The 22,434-nt window shown below is 42.3% G+C and overlaps 1 protein-coding gene and 1 long non-coding RNA gene across 8 annotated transcripts in view; one reads left to right on the top strand and one right to left on the bottom strand.

Annotated features, from left to right (window-relative positions):
• sipa1l1 (signal-induced proliferation-associated 1 like 1) overlaps positions 1-22,434 on the bottom strand; it is a 74,127-nt gene that overhangs the window by 17,200 nt on the left and 34,493 nt on the right. For all 7 annotated transcript variants that reach the window (XM_083562581.1, XM_083562579.1, XM_083562580.1 and 4 more), the window contains 6 exons: positions 8,954-10,733; positions 7,703-7,833; positions 4,165-4,353; positions 3,890-4,064; positions 2,837-2,940; positions 2,588-2,745 (listed from right to left, as the gene is read on the bottom strand). In XM_083562581.1, coding sequence (XP_083418707.1) covers positions 2,588-2,745; positions 2,837-2,940; positions 3,890-4,064; positions 4,165-4,353; positions 7,703-7,833; positions 8,954-10,526 — 2,330 coding nt within the window. In that variant the 5' untranslated portion in view covers positions 10,527-10,733. The remainder of the gene's footprint in view (positions 1-2,587; positions 2,746-2,836; positions 2,941-3,889; positions 4,065-4,164; positions 4,354-7,702; positions 7,834-8,953; positions 10,734-22,434) is intronic.
• The window catches only part of LOC310738012, a 102,483-nt gene that overhangs the window by 56,033 nt on the left and 24,016 nt on the right, over positions 1-22,434 (top strand). The gene's annotated exons all lie outside the window — the stretch shown is intronic.

Raw genomic sequence — 22,434 nt, 5'->3', positions numbered from 1 at the left:
GTAAAATGGCGTTACTGTGACAGTAAACACCTCGCATTGCTGCATTTGTGTCACGGAGCTGCAAGGGTGCGGCAGAGCCCGATGACGAGAGCAAAACTGTACACGTACGTGGTATCCAAAAGTTTAGTTTTGTAACACACCAACAGATGGCAGCAGGAGGTTGCACGCACAGTCACAGGAAGCACCGACCTTCATACGCCAGTGTGCAAAAAGACTTCGGGAGCTGTGTAACTGGTGCTGTTCTGACCATGTGCTTTACCACGTTTGCGATTTCATCACGGACAGTAAGTTAGAGAAAGAGCAAACGTGAAATTCTGCGTAAAACTGGGCAAATCTGCCACAGAGACATTTGACATGATTGGACAAGTTTACGGCAATGCTGCAACGTGGCAGAAGAAGAGCAGAAGAACGTCGCTGGAAGATGACGAAAGATCAGGAAGACCTTCAACGAGCTCAAGCGCCGAAAACGTGTGTGAATCAATGCTGAAAGCTCATTGGTCTGGAGGTAAATCTGAAGGAACATGAGAATGGTTTCAAAAGATACAGAAACAAAGGTAAATCTGATGGAACATTAAGGTATTTGAAAGCATGTGAGGAGTTGCCAGAAAGCAGGAGAACATTTTTGCGGTCAAATGAGACCAAGGAAGAAAACCAAAATCCACCTATGCCTCAATGTTTTTCATCACTACTGTAAATTATGGAAGCAGGTAACATCCTGCTTTGAAAATGCTTCACATCCAGCAGGGACCAGACAAAATATTAGAACTAAAGGAAGAATGAATGGAGCAAAATGTGCATAAATAATGCTGGAGAACCTGCTGAAGTTGACAATTGACTTTTCAACAGGAAAAGGTCTTAATGGGACCAGGACAAACCAACCTTGAAGTGGCCCTACTGTGGCCCAGTCCAAGTCCTGTTCCCAGTCCCAAAACCTCCTGGGGCAAATTTGGCAAGAACAATCATTGGATAGGGCATAGACATCCGTCCTAGTGAAACAGTCTACATTTGTCCCCACGGAAAACGTTAAACATCTCAGTGAGACAACATAAATCCGTCCCAGTTAGAATCACTTCATCAGTCTTTTCAAGCTGTCCCCATCAAGCAGTCTACATCCATCCCAAATGAAGAAGTCTGCATGTCTGTCCCCATCAAGCTGTCTACATCCATCCCAAATGAAGAAGTCTGCATGTCTGTCCCCATCAAGCAGTCTACATCCATCCCAAATGAAGAAGTCTGCATGTCTGTCCCCATCAAGCTGTCTACATCCATCCCAAATGAAGAAGTCTGCATGCCTGTCCCCATCAAGCAGTCTATGTCCATCCCAGTGAGATGAATATATCTGTCCTCATCTAGCTGTCTACATCTGTCCCAGTAAGACCATCTAAGTCCATGCCAGTGAGAAATTTTTTTGTCCATTAGACTGTCTACATCTGTCCCCATCAAGCAGTTAATGTCTGTCATAGTGAGGAAATGAAGTATACATCTGTCCCCATCAAGCAGTCTACATCTATCCCAGTTAGACCATTTAGGTCTATCCCAGTAAAAAGTCTTTGTCCATTCTTATGTCTTCATCTGTCCCCATGAGAACATCTATGGCTGCATCTGTTAGTCTATCGCTTCATCCATCCGTTGGTAACTTTCCAAAACCACCCCTGAACTTTGTTAACGCATGAGCTACAAATGCCCCCCCCCCCAAAAGGCAAAGCAGAGAGAGCGAAAAGGTCCATGTTGGTCATCTTCATAGCCTCTGGCTTCATGTAGTCTCTAATTCGGATTTTTCTCGAACCAATAACTGAGCTATGCTGACAAATAACAGAGCTGACACGGTCACCGAGAGCAGCCTCGTGCCACCACCCCTATAAAGAGAACATAATTAAACAATGTTCCTTATGGTACACACACACACACACACACACACACACACACACACACACACACACACACACACACACACACACACACACACACACACACACACACACACACACACACAAAATTGAAGGAGGAGAAAATGAAATAGAGGGAATCTGTAAAGCCGTCATGGGAAATAACACACATTTGGAACAGAGGGGAAGGCTCGGTTGAGGAAACCTGGCACACACACACACACACACACACAGGACAGAGCACGTTCTCCTTTTAAATAAACACAGTGTGCTCTCAAACAGCACCTGCACATCTGAGAGAGTTTTACATAACACATAAGTATGTGGAATCAGGGGGTCGGTGCAAAAAAACGTGGAGGATAAAAAATGTAGAACACCGACACACTGACTGGGGCGTCCACACACTGGCTGCCACAAACATTCACAGGTAGTTCCCCGAGTTAAAATAAAGAAATAAATGACAACATTCTTGACCTAAATATCAGCCATGATTGTGATTCCGGCCCTCAGGTACCAGATTACATGTAGAAGTTTTTGACATCTATAAGCACGTCATCGTATCGCTTATGTGATATAAATACCTGGTGTATTGTTTCTTCTCTTGGGAAAATACAGGAAACCAATTAGCAATAGGTATCTCTCAAAACCCCGCCCACAAGTATCATCATGCCCTGTTCGTACTACTACTGGAAAGTCCTCACCTGTAGCAGGTGTTCTCTGAGCACGGGTTGTGCACCTGCACCACCACAAAGACGTGCTGGAAGTGGGAGCGGATGTTCTTGGGGCTGAAGGCCTTGGCTCCCGGCTCCTGGAACACGATAGTGATGATGTCGTTCCCGATGTGCCGTTTCCTGAGAAGCTACGGGCAATGGAGCACAGACGTGAGTGCCAGCATGCAAGAGGCCTGTTTTTATATTTATATATAATAACCACCATGAATGTGGTCTCACCTGCTGCTTGTTGTTGGGGGTGTAGGGCAGCATGGTGGACACGTGGAACATGATCTCATAGTCTTTATATGTGGTGTATAATGAGTGAGTGCCGGTCGAATCAGCTGCAGGAAAAAAAGCATACAGAATTGATTTAATTCTTTGTTTTGGGGGCTTCATTTTTACATGTATGGCATTATGGCCTTATCCATTTATCTCATTCATACAAATGAGCAGCTGTATGGTTAAGGGCCATGCTCAGGGGCCCAGCAGTGGCAGTTTGGTGTGCCTGCGATTGAGCTTTGGATCCAGTGTCCAATGCCGTAACCACTGAGCTACCACATTTGCATATCAAGCTCAAATTATTATAACTAGTAATTGATTGGTTGGTTGGTTAATTATTTGTTGAGTGGTTAATTGATTGATTTGTTGTTTTGTTAATTGATCAAATGATTTCTTGTTTAATTGATTAATTTGATGATGAGTTAGTTTGCTGATCGGTTGATTGGTCAATTCATTGATTTGATTGATTAACTGGTTAATTGGCTTATGCCGTAAATGTAAAAATAAATGTTGATGCATTGTTGAAATCAACACCTTAGTGGTCTTTTATACAGTTTGTGCAACCTGTCAATTATCTGGTTACTGTAACAACACACTGACAAAACCAGTACACTGTTTTTACTTTGTTTAAAGCTCAATTAGGTGCAAATGTCCAAAAAATTTAGCAGAAAATAAACAAACAAAAAAAAAAAACAGCATCTTTAATTCCATCGGATCTCCGATATCTCAGTGCTGCACGCTGAGATTCTCACAATCCCAGCGTTTTAGAGAAACATGATCTCATAATCGGCTGGAGGATTTCCGGGCATGTGATCGGTCCAAATGTTTGAGCCGAACAGCCAGAGTGGGCTTAGAGAGCAGGGAGAAAAATCACAGCGCTTTCAATTAAAACATTATCACGCATGTGTAATCGGTGGTACGTGTTCTGTCCGGAGATTTATTGAACTTTTTACGAAAAACCTTTTCGGGATTAAAATAATAAATCAAGCTCAGGGTGATGCTCAGACTCACTCTTGGTGTCGAGCTGAGCGCGGTACTTGTTGAACCCTTTGAGACGCACTCGTTCTCCGAGCAGCTGCAGGAACTCCTCCAGAGCGGGACCGGCCGCCTCGTTGTTGTACATCTCCTCCTCGCTGCTCTGGCCAGCCAGACAGTACATCACCCCCACCTTCAGCTGGAAACTCAGCTACACGGGAACACACAAGAAGCATAAGGGAGTAATCATCATCTCTACATCACTGTATCTGACAATTGTGAACGTGAGTACGAGCACTCTGAAGGTTTACCCCTTGCTCATCCAGTTTCATCAGCTGCTCCGTGACTTTGGGCGTGTTGAGAGCGAGGCGAAGGCAGTGAACGTTCAGCTCAGGGACGAGGTACTCTAGAACTTCCTTCAGAGGCAGGCCTCGAGCCAAACCGTGCTTAGATGTAGAGGGAACGGCGTCCTCCAAAATGGAGCCTCGAAGAGTCATCAGCTGGGGAAGCGCAGTAATGAGGTTATTTATGAGTTATATATTATTATAGAGGATTCTGTTGCTACAGGTTTGTTTCCACACCGCAACAGTGTCCCTTTTTTGTACTTCATCACGACTTCTATATTGAGAAGATTTGTGGAGGAGCTAAAAAGTTATTATGCGTCTATCCTGAAAAGTGACACAAGCGCGGCCGAACCTGTAAATACACATGATGACGTAAATGACATGAAGAACGCTTGGAACGCCATTTTATGTATTTTAGTGCAGACTTTTCATTTATAGCTGCCTGCGTACCGTGACATAGCCAAGGGTGCTAATACTTTTAGTTCATAGAGTCAGTCTTTTCCAGAATAAGACAATTATTGTGTAACGCTTTTGGCTCCTGATGTGTGTGATGAAGCTAAAGAATAATAATAATTAAAAAAAATTAATGTATATATATATATTATTCGATTTAACATTTATTATTTATAATAAATGTTAAATCGAAATAAACAAACAAATAAATGAATGAATAAACATACTGTGGGCAAATAATAAACCCAGAAACATTACAATAAACATAAAAAAAATAAATCTTGTTTATTCGACCAGAAAAGTTAAATTCCAACATTGTTTTGCAAGTGGATCTTCTGATCAAATATTTTTTTTTCCAGATTCGAAGCACATAAATACATTTATACAACTTTATATCCGCTTTATCTCTGTAAGGCTGCTTTGAGATGATGTCCATAGTTAAAAGTGCTTTACAAATAAAAATGTACTGAATTGAATAAATGTGAATAATTGTCAGGGGATGTGTTGATGTAGGGAGGTGTGATGTGTAGAATTAATAGTCAGATTTCCACTGCGGGTTTATAAAAAAATAAATAAATAAATAAAACTAAAAATGCCTCCAGTGCCACATTTTTTCCAGAACTGCACCCTACCTGGAACCTCCAGAAATCCAGAAGTTGAGTTCTCAGGTTCTCAGAGTTTTTGCTATACAACCATTAAGGCTAAAACACAACCTATTTGAGAAAGTTGCTGTAATTCCCCTCAGAGGATTTACAGACACACAAAATCTCACTTTTTTCAAAAACTCTAAATTAACTGCTCTGCTATATATTAGCTCCGCTAATATATCTGGTGTGAATAAAAAGAGATATTTGGGGATGTACTACTGTATCTACATTATATAGCCAAAAAACACCCATTATAATAAGCTTCACTCTTCGGAGAAGATGTTCCACTAGATTTTGTGGAGATTTGAAATTCTTTCAGCTGTTAGTAAAGTCAGGTACTGATTTTGGTGAGAAGGTGAGGGGGCCTGGAGTGCAAAAAATTTCATGCTAAAGCATCGAAATACGTCCTGTACAATTGTGTGCCTACAACGTTTGGAGAAGAACCACATCAGGCTGGGAAGTCAGGCATCCAAATACTTTTGCCATTGTAGTGTAGCTAGATAGCTAAGACCAAACACATGCAGTTGTTTGTGCCACAGGTGAGTGAGTGTACATAGATATGTGAACTCAAACCCCACAAAGCTAATCATGAGCATTGGATCTTCAGGTATATTTATAGATTCTGGTCACTGTGAAGGTGTAAAGCTGTTCCACCTCTTTCTTCTATATTAATGTGTTCTTCTATACACACTCTGGTTCGAAATGTACAAGGTTTAAAAAACACACAAAAAAACCCACCTCCTACCTATCTGGAAATAGCAGCGCACAAAAAAAGGTACCGCGCAGTGCCGTGAGTCACACCGCGATCAAAGCTATTAAGCTTCATCAGAGCGCATCTGAATCACAAGTAGCTTCTATAAATGACGTGGCGTCTCCATCAGGAGTCAGAAAGGTCGGCCTCCATTCTCTTTTTGATTGCGAGGAACTGGTCTAGAGCAGCTGTCCAGATCTTGGTGTGTTTAAGGGGGCAGTGGGCCAGTCAGGGCGCTAGCGTGATGAGCGCTGAGCTTTGACAGCCGGTTAGCGCTTCTAAGAGCGTTATATAAGATGCCGGGTGGGCGTCAGAGCAGAGTTCTCGTCACTGCTGCCTGCTGGAAAAGAGGCTACACTTAAACCGAAAAAACTCGGCTTGTTTGTAAAACTAAGATATGGAGGTTTGCGCTCCTGGTTTTGGTCTTCTGGTCACATGGAAGCACAGTATTATATTTTAATGTGTAATAAGTGTATTGGACATGAGGATTATTATTAAGCGTTCCATACGCAGCTGTTAGTGGTTTTCTTGAGGTGTCTGACGTAATGTGCGAGTGGTGGTAACATCTATTTAGTATTTTCAATAATATAACATTAATTTTGAAGAAAAAGAGAAAGCTGAACAAATGCTTTCCATGTTGATTGCAAAATTTCCCAAAAACACTTCAAAAAGAAAGTGAGATTTTTTTTTTTCCCCGAAAACTGTTTATAGAAAATGTTCTCCAAACACTGTCCAGAGATTTACTGGAAAACGCTGTTTGTGAGGACAGAGAGATTTACTGAAAAACGCTGTTTGTGAGGACAGGGAGATTTACCGAAAAACGCTGTTTGTGAGGACAGGGAGATTTACTGAAAAACGCTGTTTGTGAGGACAGGGAGATTTACTGAAAAAAACTGTTTGTGAGGACAGAGAAATTTACTGAAAAAAACTGTTTGTGAGGACAGAGAAATTTACTGAAAAACGGTGTTTGTGAGGACAGGGAGATTTACTGAAAAACGGTGTTTGTGAGGACAGGGAGATTTACTAAAAAACGGTGTTTGTAAGGACAGGGAGATTTACTAAAAAACGGTGTTTGTGAGGACAGAGAGATTTACTGAAAAACGCTGTTTGTGAGGACAGCGAGATTTACTGAAAAACGCTGTTTGTGAGGACAGCGAGATTTACTGAAAAACGCTGTTTGTGAGGACAGGGAGATTTACTGAAAAACGGTGTTTGTGAGGACAGGGAGATTTTCTGAAAAACACTGAGGACAGAGAGATTTACTGAAAATGCTGTTTGTGAGGACAGAGAGATTTTCTGAAAAACGCTGTTTGTGGGGACAGAGAGATTTTCTCAAAAATGCTGTTTGTGAGAACAAAGAGATTTACTAAATACACTGTTTGTGAGGACAAAGAGATTTACCAAAAACGCTGTTTGTGAGGACAGAGATTAACTGAAAGGTACTGTTTTTAAGAACAGAGAGGTAAACCCAAAACGCTGTTTGTGAAAAAGAAATTTAGCGAAAACGCTGTTTGTGAGGACAGAGAGATTTACTGAAAAACACAATGTGCTTAAAGATATACTCATAACCATAAACGCAGAGGTAACAATCTAGAAAGTACACAATAAGTCATATATAAGTAAAAAGGTCCCAGATTGTTGCTCTCTTACTCACCTCACTGGTTCTAAAGATGACCCTGTAATTGTACTGCGGGCCGTGCTCTTTATGATCGTCCAGCTTCTCTCTCCGAAGACTCACGGCAACTGGACCGAGTGTTTCATCCACTCCTAAATAGTTCCAGTGCTCTTGAAAAATAAAAATAAAAAACAAGAGGGAGAAAATAAAGGAAGAAATCAGCAGGGGCATCTTCTGTAATACGTGGAGAAATGGCAATTCTTAACAATTTTCTTGATTTGGAAAAATGTTGCTCTAAACACAAGTCACTATTGTCCATCAGTGCAGGAGCTGGTTGTGAGCAACTCCTCTCAAGGAATCGATATCTGTACAACTATCAAGGTGGTTTATGGTGCGTCTTTTATTTATTTTATTTATTTTTATTTATTAAAAGGAATTTAAAATGTGTGCTTGCTTCTTTGTCCGGATGCTGAACAGTTAACACAATGACTACTTAGTTCACATGGCAGCTCTATGGTTATATAACAGCCTTTTTATCGGTGCAAACCTCAGCGCTTACATACACGGATTATTTCAGTGAATCGATGCGCCGGCTTGTGTAACTCCTTAGATGCCGGCAATGCCGTTATGCAAGAGTGACGGAAAACACTGAACAGTTCATCGTCATCAGCCGCCTGATTATCACGTTAACATTTCTACACACGGTATTACGACAAATGATACTGCTCATGTACTGTTATAGGTGGTGATATACATGATACAAGACCTGTAATTCACATTATTTTAAAGGTCCAGAAGAGAAAACGTGACCTGTAATATTGCGATGCAAAAGATTTGGAAAAAAATGAAGTGCCTTTGTTTCAGGCTTCTGTTTACATCTGCACAGGCCAAAAATTGGCTGCACCCCACTGACTTCAAACCGCTTTTCCCAGGGGCAGGTTAAACCAGATGAACACAGGTAGCCCGGTTTCGATGGAAAAGTTCATCGGTTGCACCATGAATTAAACTACTAAGGGTTCAGTTAGATAATGATTCCTTCATGTGGGTAGTTAATGTTCAGATGCTTTGTAAGATGTAAACTATAGCAGTGAGCAACCTTTCAGAAAGTGCAAATAAAAACAAAATATAACACTACACCAATTTTAACCTAATTCATCTTAGAATATAGATTAGTAGTGACTTTCCACCCTGGCGCATTTGGGTCCTGCTACTTTGCCTTAAACCTCTGAAGACTAAAAGTTAAATTATTGATAATTGCTCTTGGCGAATAATAAAACCCCTCACACTCACCTCTTAAATAGAAGTACTTTCGGTAGTAGTAAGCACCCAAGTCTACATGTTCCAAAATGTTGCTCTTTCCCCTCTCGTGATGTATGCTCTTTCCATCTTTCGGAGCTTCCAGTACAGCTACGCCGGCGTTACTGAAATGTGTGTTGGGCGCCGCCTCGCGAGAGCTGTCCTCGTCCCGTGAAGAATTAGCCGACCCGCTGCCGATGCTGCCCTGCTTTGAGGGGCTGATGTTCCTCTCACCTTCGCCTCCTATCTCATTACGAAAGCAGGGACAGCTAAGGACAAGATCGTTGGTTTTATCGTCACCAGAGTCCATCGCCGGTCCATCCTTGGCGTTCAGCTCTTCTTGGCTGCCGCAGGGAGAGCCATATGCCCCGCTCTGGGTGGACGATAATGAGGATGAGGTGGAAGCTGAAGCGGCAGCAGCAGCAGAGGCTCCGGTGGTGGTGTTTTTCCTTTTGGAGGCACTCTGCCGGTTTTGCACGGCTTCATTAAGGTCAAACAAAATGCTCTGCACGTCGTAATGAGCAAACCCCTTTTGACAGACCCAAGGCTTCAGAGGTGGACCCAAATCCTCAGACTTCCCATCTTCCGCATCTGAACCTGCACGAGAGGAGTCACCTTCTGCCTTCACGCTTCGTAACTTGCGGAATATTGACTCTCCTCCGGTTTCAGACTTGGAACGCCTTTTTAAATGCTTTTCTCTTTCCTTCAGACGACTTGCAGGACTACCACGTGGGGGTCCCAGAGGCCCGTCTGGTAGGTCAAGGGCAGTCTGCTTGTGTGCCACAGTAAGAAGTTCACTTAATTTCTCAGGAGCCGGGCTACGCTGATCAGGGTCATCCGTTTGATAGGCTTTAAGCATGTCAAAGAAGCTCTCTCCGGAGACACCGTGCTTGTCAATGGAGGAGGTGCTGCCATATTCACGATGCATTGGTGTCCAGCCAGAAAATGACCAACCCTCGTTGCCGTCTGCATCCAGCTCACTGATGGTAATATCGCTGTTGCTGCGCTGGCGAATGCGACGCATGCCCTTGCGTGGTGAGCCCAAGTAACCATCTGGAGATAGGAAGCGATTGTCTTTGCCCTTGCTATGGATCTTATTCTTGAGTGTATTCTGAATATTGCGCAGCATCGATGAATCCTGAGGGCTGATCAAGTGACCAAGCTTGGCAGAAAGGTTGCTCTGAGTGCTCCCAGAAGTAGTTGATGGTGAGTCTGCTTCCACTGTAATATGCCACACACCACCACCACCACCACCACCACTACCTCCTCCTCCTCCTCCTCCTCCTGATCCTCCGCCACCACTTCCACTCCCACTGCTACCACCACTACCACTCCCACCGCTGCCACCACCGCCACCACCGTCTTTCCTCGGAGGCCAGTCAGCAACCCGTGCCCGGACACCCATCTTTGGCACTCCAGGAGTGCCTCCGGACAGGTGGGTGCTCTCGCTGCGTGGAGGAGGAGCTCCTCCATTGGGCAAGCGCAGGCGGCGGGTATAAAATTCATCTGTGGCAGGCACGGAGCCCCCCACAGAGCGCTCGGTCTGCGAACGCTTCAGGCTGGTCATGGTAAGTCAAGAGGCCAAGTTTAGCACTGAAACATGTTTGCGGAATATTTAGAATCTCCAGAGACCGTACGCCGTCACTTAGCTAGGAGGCCAGGGACAAAACAATGTTGATTAAAGTCAACTGTGGTCTCTTTCTGGTGAAAATCAAGCCACCTGGCAACACGGCACGGTGATCACTGGTCCTTCTCCATCAGCGAAGAGAGAATTCTATAAAAAGAAAGAGAAAAAGATAGAGTGATGCACATCATTAACAAGTAACAGCAACAGGAAGACCACATTAATGGATACTGCAAAGTTTACAGCTTGCATTAATGCTGCAAGTGACTTGCACAGCACAGCAGTTCCAAGAAGACAAATCCTGCAAGGAAAAGGCTAATTATTCTTTAATCGCTCTCCTATAATAATTAATGACGCACTTAGGACTTGGGCATAATTCACAGTTACGCTCAGTCAATATCATTATTGGCCTCAAGCCAAGCAGGAACACCTCTAGTTCACCAACTGCCGCCAGAAGTCAGGCATTAAGGGTAACAGATTTTTACTTTCTTGTCAATCCTGAGGTTTGCCTCTTTAGAAACAAAACAAAACCCCATGCACACCAAAACGAGACACTTTTCAGCAAGCTTAAATTAATTAAAATAGTTTTAGAAAAAAAAAAGGTCACAGACAAGTGAGAACATATGAAAATTGATAAAAAAAAAAGCAACATGACAAACAAAAACAGGGCCTCAGTTTGTTCTGATTAGCTGAATTTTGATGGTCCACATCATCCTGGTCACAGACTGTGGGGAGCCACTGAGACATGAGTTTCTATTCACAGTAATTTTTTTTCTATTCAAGGATTAACTTGTCACATGTACATGTGTACAAGTACAAACCGTAAAAACATCTGCAAAAACTATACCCACTGTACTGAGGTAAAATTCACAGGCTACACCTTATACTGAGCCTCACTTTGCCTTGTATGAATCGTTATTAGATGTTCAGGAGTTCAAATGTCAACAGCACCAAACTGCCATTGCTGGGATGCCTTGAGCAAGATCCTCAACCCTGCTCTCTTGTATAAATGAGATAAACAAACAGATAAGGGCATCTGAAAGTAAAATCTGAACCTGATGTGTCAGACCTTTTTTTTGTTCTCCTTTAGGATCACAGGTACCAGCATGTCCGGTACCACGGTTCGGTACAAACAACAGTTTTTAAGTCACGGTTCAATTCAATTTCAGTATGGTATAAATTTTCTTTTTTTACATTATTCAACAATGTTTCATTTTCTAAAGATACGTTTTACTTAACCATTCAGTTTATTTATTAATGAATTAATATATTCTTTCCATTTAACCTTAATTCATTCATTCAATGTCTCTATATGCGGAATTGTCAGGATCTTTTCAGAGATCTTCTGCACATAAAATGCAAAACATTCCATATTACTAGATTGTCATAAAAAAAAAAAAAAACAGGAAGTAAAGCAATTTCGTGCATGCGCAGAACAAATAGTTTTTCCGGTATGAATTGAGTAGCCGCAGTGATTTTAAGCTAACTTGTGGTTCACCACTTAACACGTTCCTGAGGGAGCTCAGACTGGAACCATGTTCCATACGTCAACTTTGTTGGAGGAAGGCAGTCACATTTTTGGTACTTTACAAAGGTACTAACAAAAAAGGTGTTTTTACATTTATGCAGCGGTGGATAGAGTACAAAAATATTCTACTCAAGTAAAAATAAATTTACTTCAATGAAATTTTACTTGAGTACAAGTTACGGGTCTAAAACTTTTAAAGTAAAAAGTAGCTCATTTATAATTTACTCAGAGTAAAAAAAAAAAAAAAAGATTTAACAGTGGGGGAAGGGGTGGGGATTCGAGTGTAGGTCACAAAGGACATGAGGAAAGAAATTTCTAACTAGTTGTTTTTAACCGAAGAAACACCTTTACAAATTAGTGAATAAAAGTGCAACAACAAAAAACTGCAAAATCTCCTGTTATAATGTCATTTATGATAATGAGAGAAATCGCAGATCAGACAGCAACATGTTTCGATCCGACGCCATTTAATTTTTTCAGATGCGTCTGCGTCACAGTCGTCTGCTTGTCCGTCTGAGTCTTTCTTTTTGGCGAGTTTTGTGCGTTTGTTCTCCGGCCATTAAATTACCAGGGCAGTAGTTTCCGGGCGGTGATTTTTTCACCTTCCAGTACTTTTATTATTATTATATTTCTTTTTTTAAACTCAGTAAGGGATATGAATTAAAATGTAGTTAAGTACAATACTCCAAACAATACATACTGAAGTAAAAGTACAATTGGTTTTCAAAAGCTACTTTTAAAAGTAGAAGTAGACAAAAACTACTCAATTACAGTAACACAAGTAAATGTGATTTTTTATTTATTTTTTACCACCTCTGGGTTTGGCAGACGCTCTTATTCAAAGCAACATACAACTGAGCAGGTGAGGGTTAAGCACCTTGTTTAGGGGCCCAGCAGTGGCAGCTTGGTGGCGTCTGGGATTTGAACTTGCAACCTTCCGATCCAGAGTCCAATGCCTTAGTGTTTAGACTCTACAGGAACGTGGAGGTGCTGCTGACTGATGTCTTTCCTCTAGAAACAGTCAAATAAGGAACAATGGAACCTTGTAATGTCTTTCGAACAGTTTAATAAAGACATAAAATGATACATGGAGTCATGAACACAATCACTGTTGGGTAAAAAAAATGGGAAAGGTTGAAAAACAATTTAGTTTCAGAAACTAGAAGCATCTCTGCTTAATTCTAATCAAACTGCTGTCGTGTTACCGGTGTGGTCTGCTTACATGCTACGAAATGCGGCATCTGTGCACCGTGAGAATTTCCCCCATGACACATTCAGGATAGGCTCTGAAATGTCAGTTTTCTTAGTTGCCTAGCAACCATCTGCCGAGTGTTTTTGTGCCGTAGCGTGGCGATGCTAGCGGGTTAACCTTAATGAGTGCGGTAGAGAGGAGAGAAAATCTAAAATAGGAGACTGAGGAGGAGTAAGGAAGGAAATGGAGTGACATAACCGCAATGTGAATTCATTTACCTCTAGCCCAATAGGACACGGGCCCTGCCTCGACACATGGGCCTGACTAGACTCGAGGGTTCGACCTTAAAAAAAAAAGAAAAAAAAAAAAAAAAACTTTACTCGCCAGATTCGAGCAGCGATGACAAACGCTCGTGACACTGTACAGGGTTCCTACACATCCTTCTTCTCAAAATTCCATACTTTTTCAGACTCAAATCAGACATCCCTAAAGGTTTTTAGGACCGCATTTAACATCTAAAATAATGATTTTGAATTCCAACTATAGCATGCGTTACGTTACAATCTCTGATATTTTCCATGTGTTCAGGCGCACTGTCAGGGGGTGCCGTACTGCCATAGCAACGTAACAACCAATCACGGCTGTGCAGATCCGCTCTAGCGCCGATCTTTTGGCAGCGCTTTAGGCCATATTCACACGTATACGCTTTCATTTGAAAACGCGGATTTTTCTCTCCACTTTGGTGTTCTCTTCACACTGAGACGCCGTTTTCAAAAAAAACAAAAACAGCTTTTTGAAAAGGCTCTCTGAAGTAGATTGATTTGAAAACACAGCTTTCGGTTTGCAGTGTGGACTGTGTGTGAAAACAGAGATTTTGGAAAAACGATGAGGCATTTAATCTAATTTAAACCAAATCAAATTAAATACTTTTCATACTTTTCCAAAATCTGTAGGAACCCAGCTCCTAAATCATCAGCATCTTAAATCGTGTCTGTGGAGACCCTGGAAGTTCCTGTGAAAAGATATAACGTGAGAATCACGTTCCTGATGGTGGAAAGCAGGGGGGAGGTATACAGGTGGAGAGGATACGCAATAAACGCGTACATCCGACCCTCACGGAAACCTTGTGCGTTCCTCATCCAGGAGAGTGTGAAGTCGTGGGAATTTCCATTCCTGGAAATCAAGTACATTTTTTTCGCGCTCTGTTCTCCTCCTGTCGCAAAAAAAAAAAATAAAAGAAAATCCTGAGGTGATCCGGAGGTCATGATGCAGGTGCTTCGCTCGGGATAAGCGCCAAATTGGAAGTTAGTCATACACAGCTGTCAAATTACAGCCTGGAGACTGACAGATCCGCCCGTCCCTGTACAGCCGGGGGAGGGGATGGGGGTTTGAGCGGCGGGAACGCAGAGTGGCTAATGAGGAAGCAGTACCTGCGAGAGGCGCCGTGACGAAGTGACGAAAACCACCGCCGACGTATTTGTTACAAAAGTGAAAACGAACCGAGCGCAAGAGAAAGCTATGTGAAAATCTGTCTGCGGGAGACGTGGTTGTGGCTCTTACATCTAAGCGTGTCCTCTCCTCAATAAAAAAGGTCTCCATCGCATTGTCTCATTAGTCTGCGTGTGTCTCTTTTGCTCATGTCACACTGTCTCTCGAACGCACGCCACCTTTGCTCTAAAGTCCACCTCTCTTTCCATGTCTCTCCGCTATCCAAGCTGTCCTCCTGTCTCATTCAGTCTCTCACTCACTGTCCCCGGTCACTCCTTTTGTCTCTTCTTTTGTCTCTTTTATAGTCTCACTCTCACCAGTGTCTCTCCCTTTTACTCCATTTCTCGCCTGAGTCTGTCCATTCTATATTGGCGTGCGAGTCATGCTGAATATAAATTACACGGTTCACACCTCTGAGGTTTGGACACCTGCAGTGGGACGTGTTCGAATGCAGATGCATCACCGCACGTGACGCGAGTTCAGGTGTTCCCTCCATCTTCCTTTCAGCATGACTAAAAACCTCCAGAGGGTGAGGAAGAACACAGCACATGCAGTGTAAGGAGAGAGAGCGAGAGAGAGAGAAATAGAGAGACACTGTCTCGTCTTTACATAGACATGGCTGCACTGTCAGGGACGGAATTAGGGCTGACAAAACGATTAGCGTTCTGTCTTATTAGCCAGGCTCCAGGGGGACACTGTACTGCTACCACATCACACACACTCTGACACTTATGACGTAAAGCTCACCAAGATTCCATTGTTAACACACAGGAAAAAAAGAAAAAAAAAAAAAAAAAGTATTGGGACACCGGATTGGAAGCCCACTAAAGGACTGTGTTTCACAAACCCCAGATCGTTTTTAACCTTTTCCACAGGTAGACTCCAGTCAAGGTGTAGAAACATCTCAGCAACGTTAAAGAGAAATAGGAGGCATCCGAGCTCATTTTGAAGGGTTGTTGAAAAAATACTTGGACATATTTTAGTTTCTTTTTTATAAAAAGGAACATTTAAAAAAAAAAAAAAATTTTCCCGCATTAATCTAAATCCCCATAATGACAAAAACATAATTTAGATCTAAACTTTATTAGTGTATGTGACAAATTGGGGTACTGGTTTTAGATTAGTGAGTGGGGGAAAGATCTCCCTGATTGTTGCATTAGATAGCAACATGACAATACTAAGTTAATGTATGCTGAAATAAGTAGAACAGTTAAGTAGATCACAGCTTTAAAAAATGTAACATGAAATGTAGAACGCACACACTTACATACACATCTGATATACACAAATAGAGTCCGAAAAATTTTACCTATTTAATATTTGCCAATTTAATCAATATAATAGTGAATTAAATTTATTTGATTTATTCTATTTTATCTTTATTAAATATTATAAATATATATTATTTAATTTATTTTATTTGTTTTAGAAATGTAAACTTTTGATCACAAAAATTATTAACAATAATCTGTTTTATATTTTGTGGGGTTTTTTTTACCTCATAACTGTACAGAAATGAAACTGAACCAGGCTTAAAAACAGAGGTACGCACCGAACAGTGAATTGTGTGTACCTTTACACCCCTAATGTACCGTTACACCCCTATGTATGTATGTGTGTGTGTATATATATATATATGTTCCTGTCTACAGTCATGCATGGTGGTGGCAGCATCATGGTCTGGGGATGCATGAGTGCTGTTGGTACTGCGGTTCATGAGGCAAACATGGATTCCAACATGTAATGTGCCCTCCCTTCAGATACTGGGCTGAACGGCAGTTGTCCAACATAACAACAACCCCAAATACACCGCCAAGATGACAACTGCCTTGCAGAGGAAGCTGAAGGTGAGGCCAAATGTGTCTCCAGACCTGAACCCTAGTGAGCACTAGTGAGGGGATCCTCAAACGGAAGGTGGAGAAGCGCCATGTGTGCAACATCCAGCAGCTCCGTGATGTCATTATAGAGGAGTGGAAGAGGATCCCAGCAACAACCTGTTCAGCTCTGGTGAATTCCACACCCAGGAGGATTAAAGCAGTGCTGGAGAACGATGTGCTCACACACAATATTCACACTTCAGACACAGTTTTGACATGTTCACTGAGGGTGTACTCACTTTAGTTGCCAGATATTTAGATAATAATGACTATGTTGAGTTATTTTTAGAGCACAGTAAATCTGTACTGATACACAAACTGCATATTGACTACTATAGTTTCTATATTATGATATAGTTGTTGCTCTCTATTAATACACTGTAAATATCATGTGGTGTAATTACCTTAAAAACATTAGGTGGTATTTTGAGGCTGACTATCGTTACATGACAATTGTTAGAAAAGGTGAAATAATGAACCACCTGAGGAAACGGTTTTGGGATAAAAGTATGGAGTTAGGATTTGAAATGTAAAGGCACACTGGGTCACGTGACTCACTTGGTGTGATGCAATGAGCAGAGACAAAGCGTGGAGTTCTCATTCCTGGGGATTTTGCCAAGTATTTATATATATATTCCCCAGCGTCGCATTCTGTCTCCTCTGCTACTGATATAAACACTCAAGCTTAGCGCATTCGTGTGTGTGTGTGTGTGTGTGTGTGTGTGTGTGTGTGTGTGTGTGTGTGTGTGTGTGTGTGTTTAAGAGATTGGGGTTGTCTGGTGCTCGGTAATAATAACCTGTCTGTTTACCACAGGAACTGTGTGGTTACCTCACAAAAGAGGAACAAATGGACTTCTATAGCCCCCGGGTAAAGCAGATAAATATGAGCATGATGCACTGATGCTAACTTCAATCAGTGATGTGTTAAATTGTCCACTTGCTGCCTTTTGAACATTGTGTGTGTGTGTGTGTGTGTGTGTGTGTGTGTGTGTGTGTGTGTGTGTGTGTGTGTGTGTGTGTGTGTGTGTGTGGACGCCAGTAAAAGACCCAGCACTCGACCTCTTGATCTGTTTGATGAACTGAAAATTGTCAAACAAATTGCCCCTAAAGCCCACACACACGTATAAAACAGGCTGTTATGGGGGAGAAATCAGGATTTTGATTTATCGAGAGCTGCTGATGAAATTATTCCATAAAAGTAGCAGCAGTGATTCGAGACTGTCTTCTGTAACATTAACTTCAAAAGAGAAATCTACCTGTCTCAATCAGTCTCTATCTATTTCTCAAGTCTCCCTGTCTCACTCAGCTTAAGTCTCACTTAGTATCTCTCTCTCTCTCATCTCTGCATCTCACGTCTCCATATAACTCAGTCTCTTTCTCAAGTCTCTCTGTCCCACTCGGTCTCAGTGTCTTCCTCAGTCTCTCTTTTTCAAGTCTCCCTCAGTCTCCCTGTCTCACTCAGTATCTATCAGTCTCAAGTCTCCATGTCTCACTCAGTCTCCCTTTCTTATTCAGTCTTTCTCTCCTTCTTAAGTCTCCGTGTCTCATTTAGTCTTTCTCTTTTCCTTAAGTCGGTCTCATTTAGTTTCAGTCAGTTTCTTCTATACAACATCCAAAGGATTCAACCATTTCTGTCCACACAGGCTGCCCAGGTGCTTGTTCAATGAGTCTCTCAGGTGCTTGTTCGGTCTCTTGTGATTTCGAGACTGGACTACTGCAGCTCTCTGCTGGCAGGTCCTCCCCTGAACTCTATTCGTCCACTTCAAATGATCCAAAACACAGCTGCACGACTTGTGTTCAATCTGACCAAGTTCTCCCACACCACCCCACTTCTGCTCCTCCACTGGCTTCAAGTAGCTGCACGTATCAGATTCAAAACACTGATGCTTGTCTACAAGGCCAAAAATGGACCAGCACCATCTTATCTCAGTGACCTCATCACACCTCGCACTGCACCACGCTGTCTGAGATCCTCCTGCACTGCTCGACTGGTACCAACTTCTCTCAGAATCAAAAGGTAAGTACACTTCAAGGCTCTTCTTTGTTCTCGCACCGAGGTGGTGGAATTAACTTCCCCTAGATGTCCATACAGTACAGTCCCTGACTATCTTTAAGCGACAGTTGAAGACCTTCCTCTTCCTAAAACACTTAAATTAGCACTTTCCAAATTCAATTAGGAGTTGTAGTCCGATTAATATTAAGTTTGTAATCTGGAGTACCAGTGTTAATTTATTTATTGTTAGAGACTCAAAGCACTTCAGTACGTCGCTCTGGAAACGGGCGTCCGCTAAATGCCACAAATGTAAAAGTAAATGTCTCTCTCTAAATCTCATTCTCCTTCTCAAGTCTCTGTCTTACTTAGTCTGTCTCTTTTTCTCGTCTCCCTGTCTTACTTAGTCTCTCTTCATTTCTCAGTTCATCCTGTCTCACTCAGTCTCCCTATTTCCCTCAGTCTCTCTCTTCTCCCTGTCTTCCTTAGTCTCTCTCTCTATTTCTCAGTTCTGCTTGTCTCACTTAATCTCTCTCTCTTTTACAAGTCTCCATGTCTCAATCAGTCTCCGTGTCTTACTCAGTCTTCGTGCCTCACACAGTTTCCCTGTCTCTTTCTTAAGTCTCCCTGTCTCACTCAGTCTCTCCCTCTCAGTCTCTCCCATCAGAGTACTGTGCATCTCGAGTAGATAAGTCCATTGTGGTAACTCCTGACGATCGCTGATTATGTTCCTACACCGGTACGTCCCTAGTGTCCATGATCCTCCGCTGTTTGAGTGACTAGCCGAGCCTCCTCGCATCATAGCGGCGATATCGTCGTCTCCGACAAGAGCCCATAGCAACACAGTGAGGGGGACGGTGGGAGGAAAGGACCAAAAATAGCTGAGAAAAAAAAAACAAGTGTGGGAGAAAGAAATGAGTGCGCGAGAGAACGAATGAGAGAGAGAAAAAGAGAGAAAAAAAAGAGCACTCTGTGGTGAAATTAACAGAAAAGCCTGTCAAACACCGCGGCGTGTAATTCTAGGCTTTCAGACGAGCACAAGAAAAGGGAAGGAAGAAAAGGAAAACTTGGCATCGCCCCAAATTTTTGCCATTTCACAAACAAACATCATGACGATGCAGCGCAACCAGCGAGGTCTCAGCACACAACTACCGCCACGCAGAGACCCGGCTTTATAGTATGGAGGTCGATATCCACACGGTGTACATTCAAGCATTTCATTATCCTCCAAACAAGTCGCAGCAAGTGTGTGTTCACGCACTTGCATTAACTAGACTCCAGTCCTGGGACATGAATTTCACCCCCCAGGCCTTCAGTGGTGTCCTGCCCGAATCAATCTACCTCTTAATACCATCATTATGCGGTCACGGCTCTAGAAAGCATCAGTATTATAGAGAAGTGCAGTAGAACAGAGCTGCATCACACACAGGATCTCATACAGTGAGAATGAATGCCATAAAGCAAGAAATCCAATGAACACAATTTAACAGGTCTCCTTTCACTGGAGCCGCAACAACACCTCCTGCATACATCATCTCTAACAGAAGCAACCATATTGGCCTAAAAAACAAAACTGCATCTTTTCCCGTGCATTAACGTTTTCCTCGGAATTTTAAATGAAGGCGAATTGTCTGTTTTGCGCTAATGTGTGGCGTCTTGTAAAAAATAAGTGCGTCTGATTTCTTCTCCTCGTTCTGGGGGGGGGGGGGGGGGGAGCTATTTGATCTGCACGCAAATATTTGCTACAGATGAGGATTGTGAGAAATGCAGACATTATTGGATGCCTGCTAGATGGCCCCTGTGTCGCCAACGTGAAATCTGATTGATTAAAGCAACAGCTTCGAGCAACATGGATTGTTAGCTACAGGAAAGATTCCTTTGACCCTGGCGACATGTGATGTAACGGCTGAAATCTGAAGCGTAAACAGACACTCCTTATGGCGGCTTAATCGGAGAGAAGCGTTAGAAAATGAAGAGTATGGAGTATTGGGAATAATTTTATACATTTATATCATTCTGATTCTTTAGGACAGCAGAGAAGGTCTTGCTAGTATCCAGATTTGCTAGTATGAATAATCGAGATCGGTACGACGTGTCGTTGATCAGTAATCACGTATCACTTACTTGAGGAGAATGTGACTCGGAAGCTGGCAGAGTGGAGGTGTATAGAAAAAAAGCAGGTGTGTATAAGTGTGTATACGTGTGTGTTGCACACCAGTGTCAGTGTAGGAAAAAAGGATATCGGTGCGAGTCATTACATCCAGAAATGGCTTTGCAGTAAACACCTGAGATCTGGCTGTGCTATATCACGTCGAACGCTTCTATGACGGACAAATCCGCGCCTCATGCTAACGCGTCCCTGTTGCGCCGCACCGGAATTCGTAACACTGCGAATAGATTGAAAGAGGGAAAACGAGGGGAGGACTGGGTTCGCGCTGAGACAGTGTCCTCGCTGCACCGCTTTTATTCCCCTCTCTGTGGATGGAATGTGTAATGGAGCAGCTCCAACACTTCAGGGAATAAGGTGGTGTCCCCTGGCAGACCCTACGTGCAATGCATTAGCGAGGCATTCGAGCTGCCGTGTCACTAACGGGTGTTTATCGGCAAGAGCGGCAAGAGCGACAAGGCGAAACGCGAAGGCCCTCGCATTGCCAGTGTGAACGCATGACGCTGCACTACAGGCAACATCTGGAATGCATCGCCGAGGGCAGAGAATGCGTGCCAATAAATACGCACAGCTTGCATGCAGGAACAATTTGGTGGTAGTTCACAGCAAAAAAAGTCTGTATTCCCCATGCCGTCTGGGGAAATCCAAAGTCCCTCGAACGCAATCCTTTTTATGTGCGGAACAAAGTTACAATCCAAGTTTCCTCACGTGTGTATTGACGGACTGCAAGAGTGCATTTATTCTTATTGTTAATAAAAACAACAACAAAAAAAAAAAAACATACACAACAAAGAACCTCAAATTTAGTTTTGGACAAAATTGATGCCACTTTAGTTACATTTTTACAACAGACGGTTTCTTTTGGGTTCTTTATGTGCAGCTTTAAGATTTTAAAATCCTGACAATACTGAAAATTCCACATTTCGAGGAAGTGAATGAAAGAAGGATGAAAAGAATGAAGACATTTGTTACAGCATGCTGAATTAAGTAGAACAGTTAAGTAGATCATATCATAAGAAAATCAGTGGCGGGCGGTCAGGGCCAGCAAAGTCTTCTCTGCTGGTCTAAACACTATTAGAAGCACTGACCTACATTTACAACCTAAACTCTAATATTTGTTCCATGAAATTGTATTAATTTATTCCCAACAGTTTATACTCTTTATTTCATAGTGTTTCTCTCGGTTGCACTGCTTCCAGTACGTGTATGTTAGATTTTTTGTCCAATCAGATTTCAGCCTCTATCTTCTACCATGTCAATCTAATCTGCCCAGAGCCTTCAAAGTCAGTACTGCTGGCGTTTTTACCTTAGAGAATATGATCAATAAGTCTGTTTTTTTAACCAATCAGATTTCATATTCTCCTCACAGGGCAGCTCGCTGGCCCAGAATAGTGTCAGCATTTTTCCGTCCTCTGATTGGTTCGTCAGAGAAAACTGTTACAGCCGAGTTCAACTGGTAAAACAAGTGTGTAGCTCTGCACATGATAATACATCTGAGTTATAATTTAAATCAATTTAATTTCGCTTAGTCAATTTATTCAATACAATAAAAAAGTGTATTTTGATTTAATGTCCTTTATTTGTATATTTTTTTAATAATATTTGTATA

Source organism: Silurus aristotelis, assembly GCF_946808225.1.
Source record: "Silurus aristotelis genome assembly, chromosome: 15".
Classification (NCBI taxonomy): Eukaryota; Metazoa; Chordata; class Actinopteri; order Siluriformes; family Siluridae; genus Silurus; species Silurus aristotelis.
This window is presented reverse-complemented; position numbering and strand designations above follow the sequence as displayed.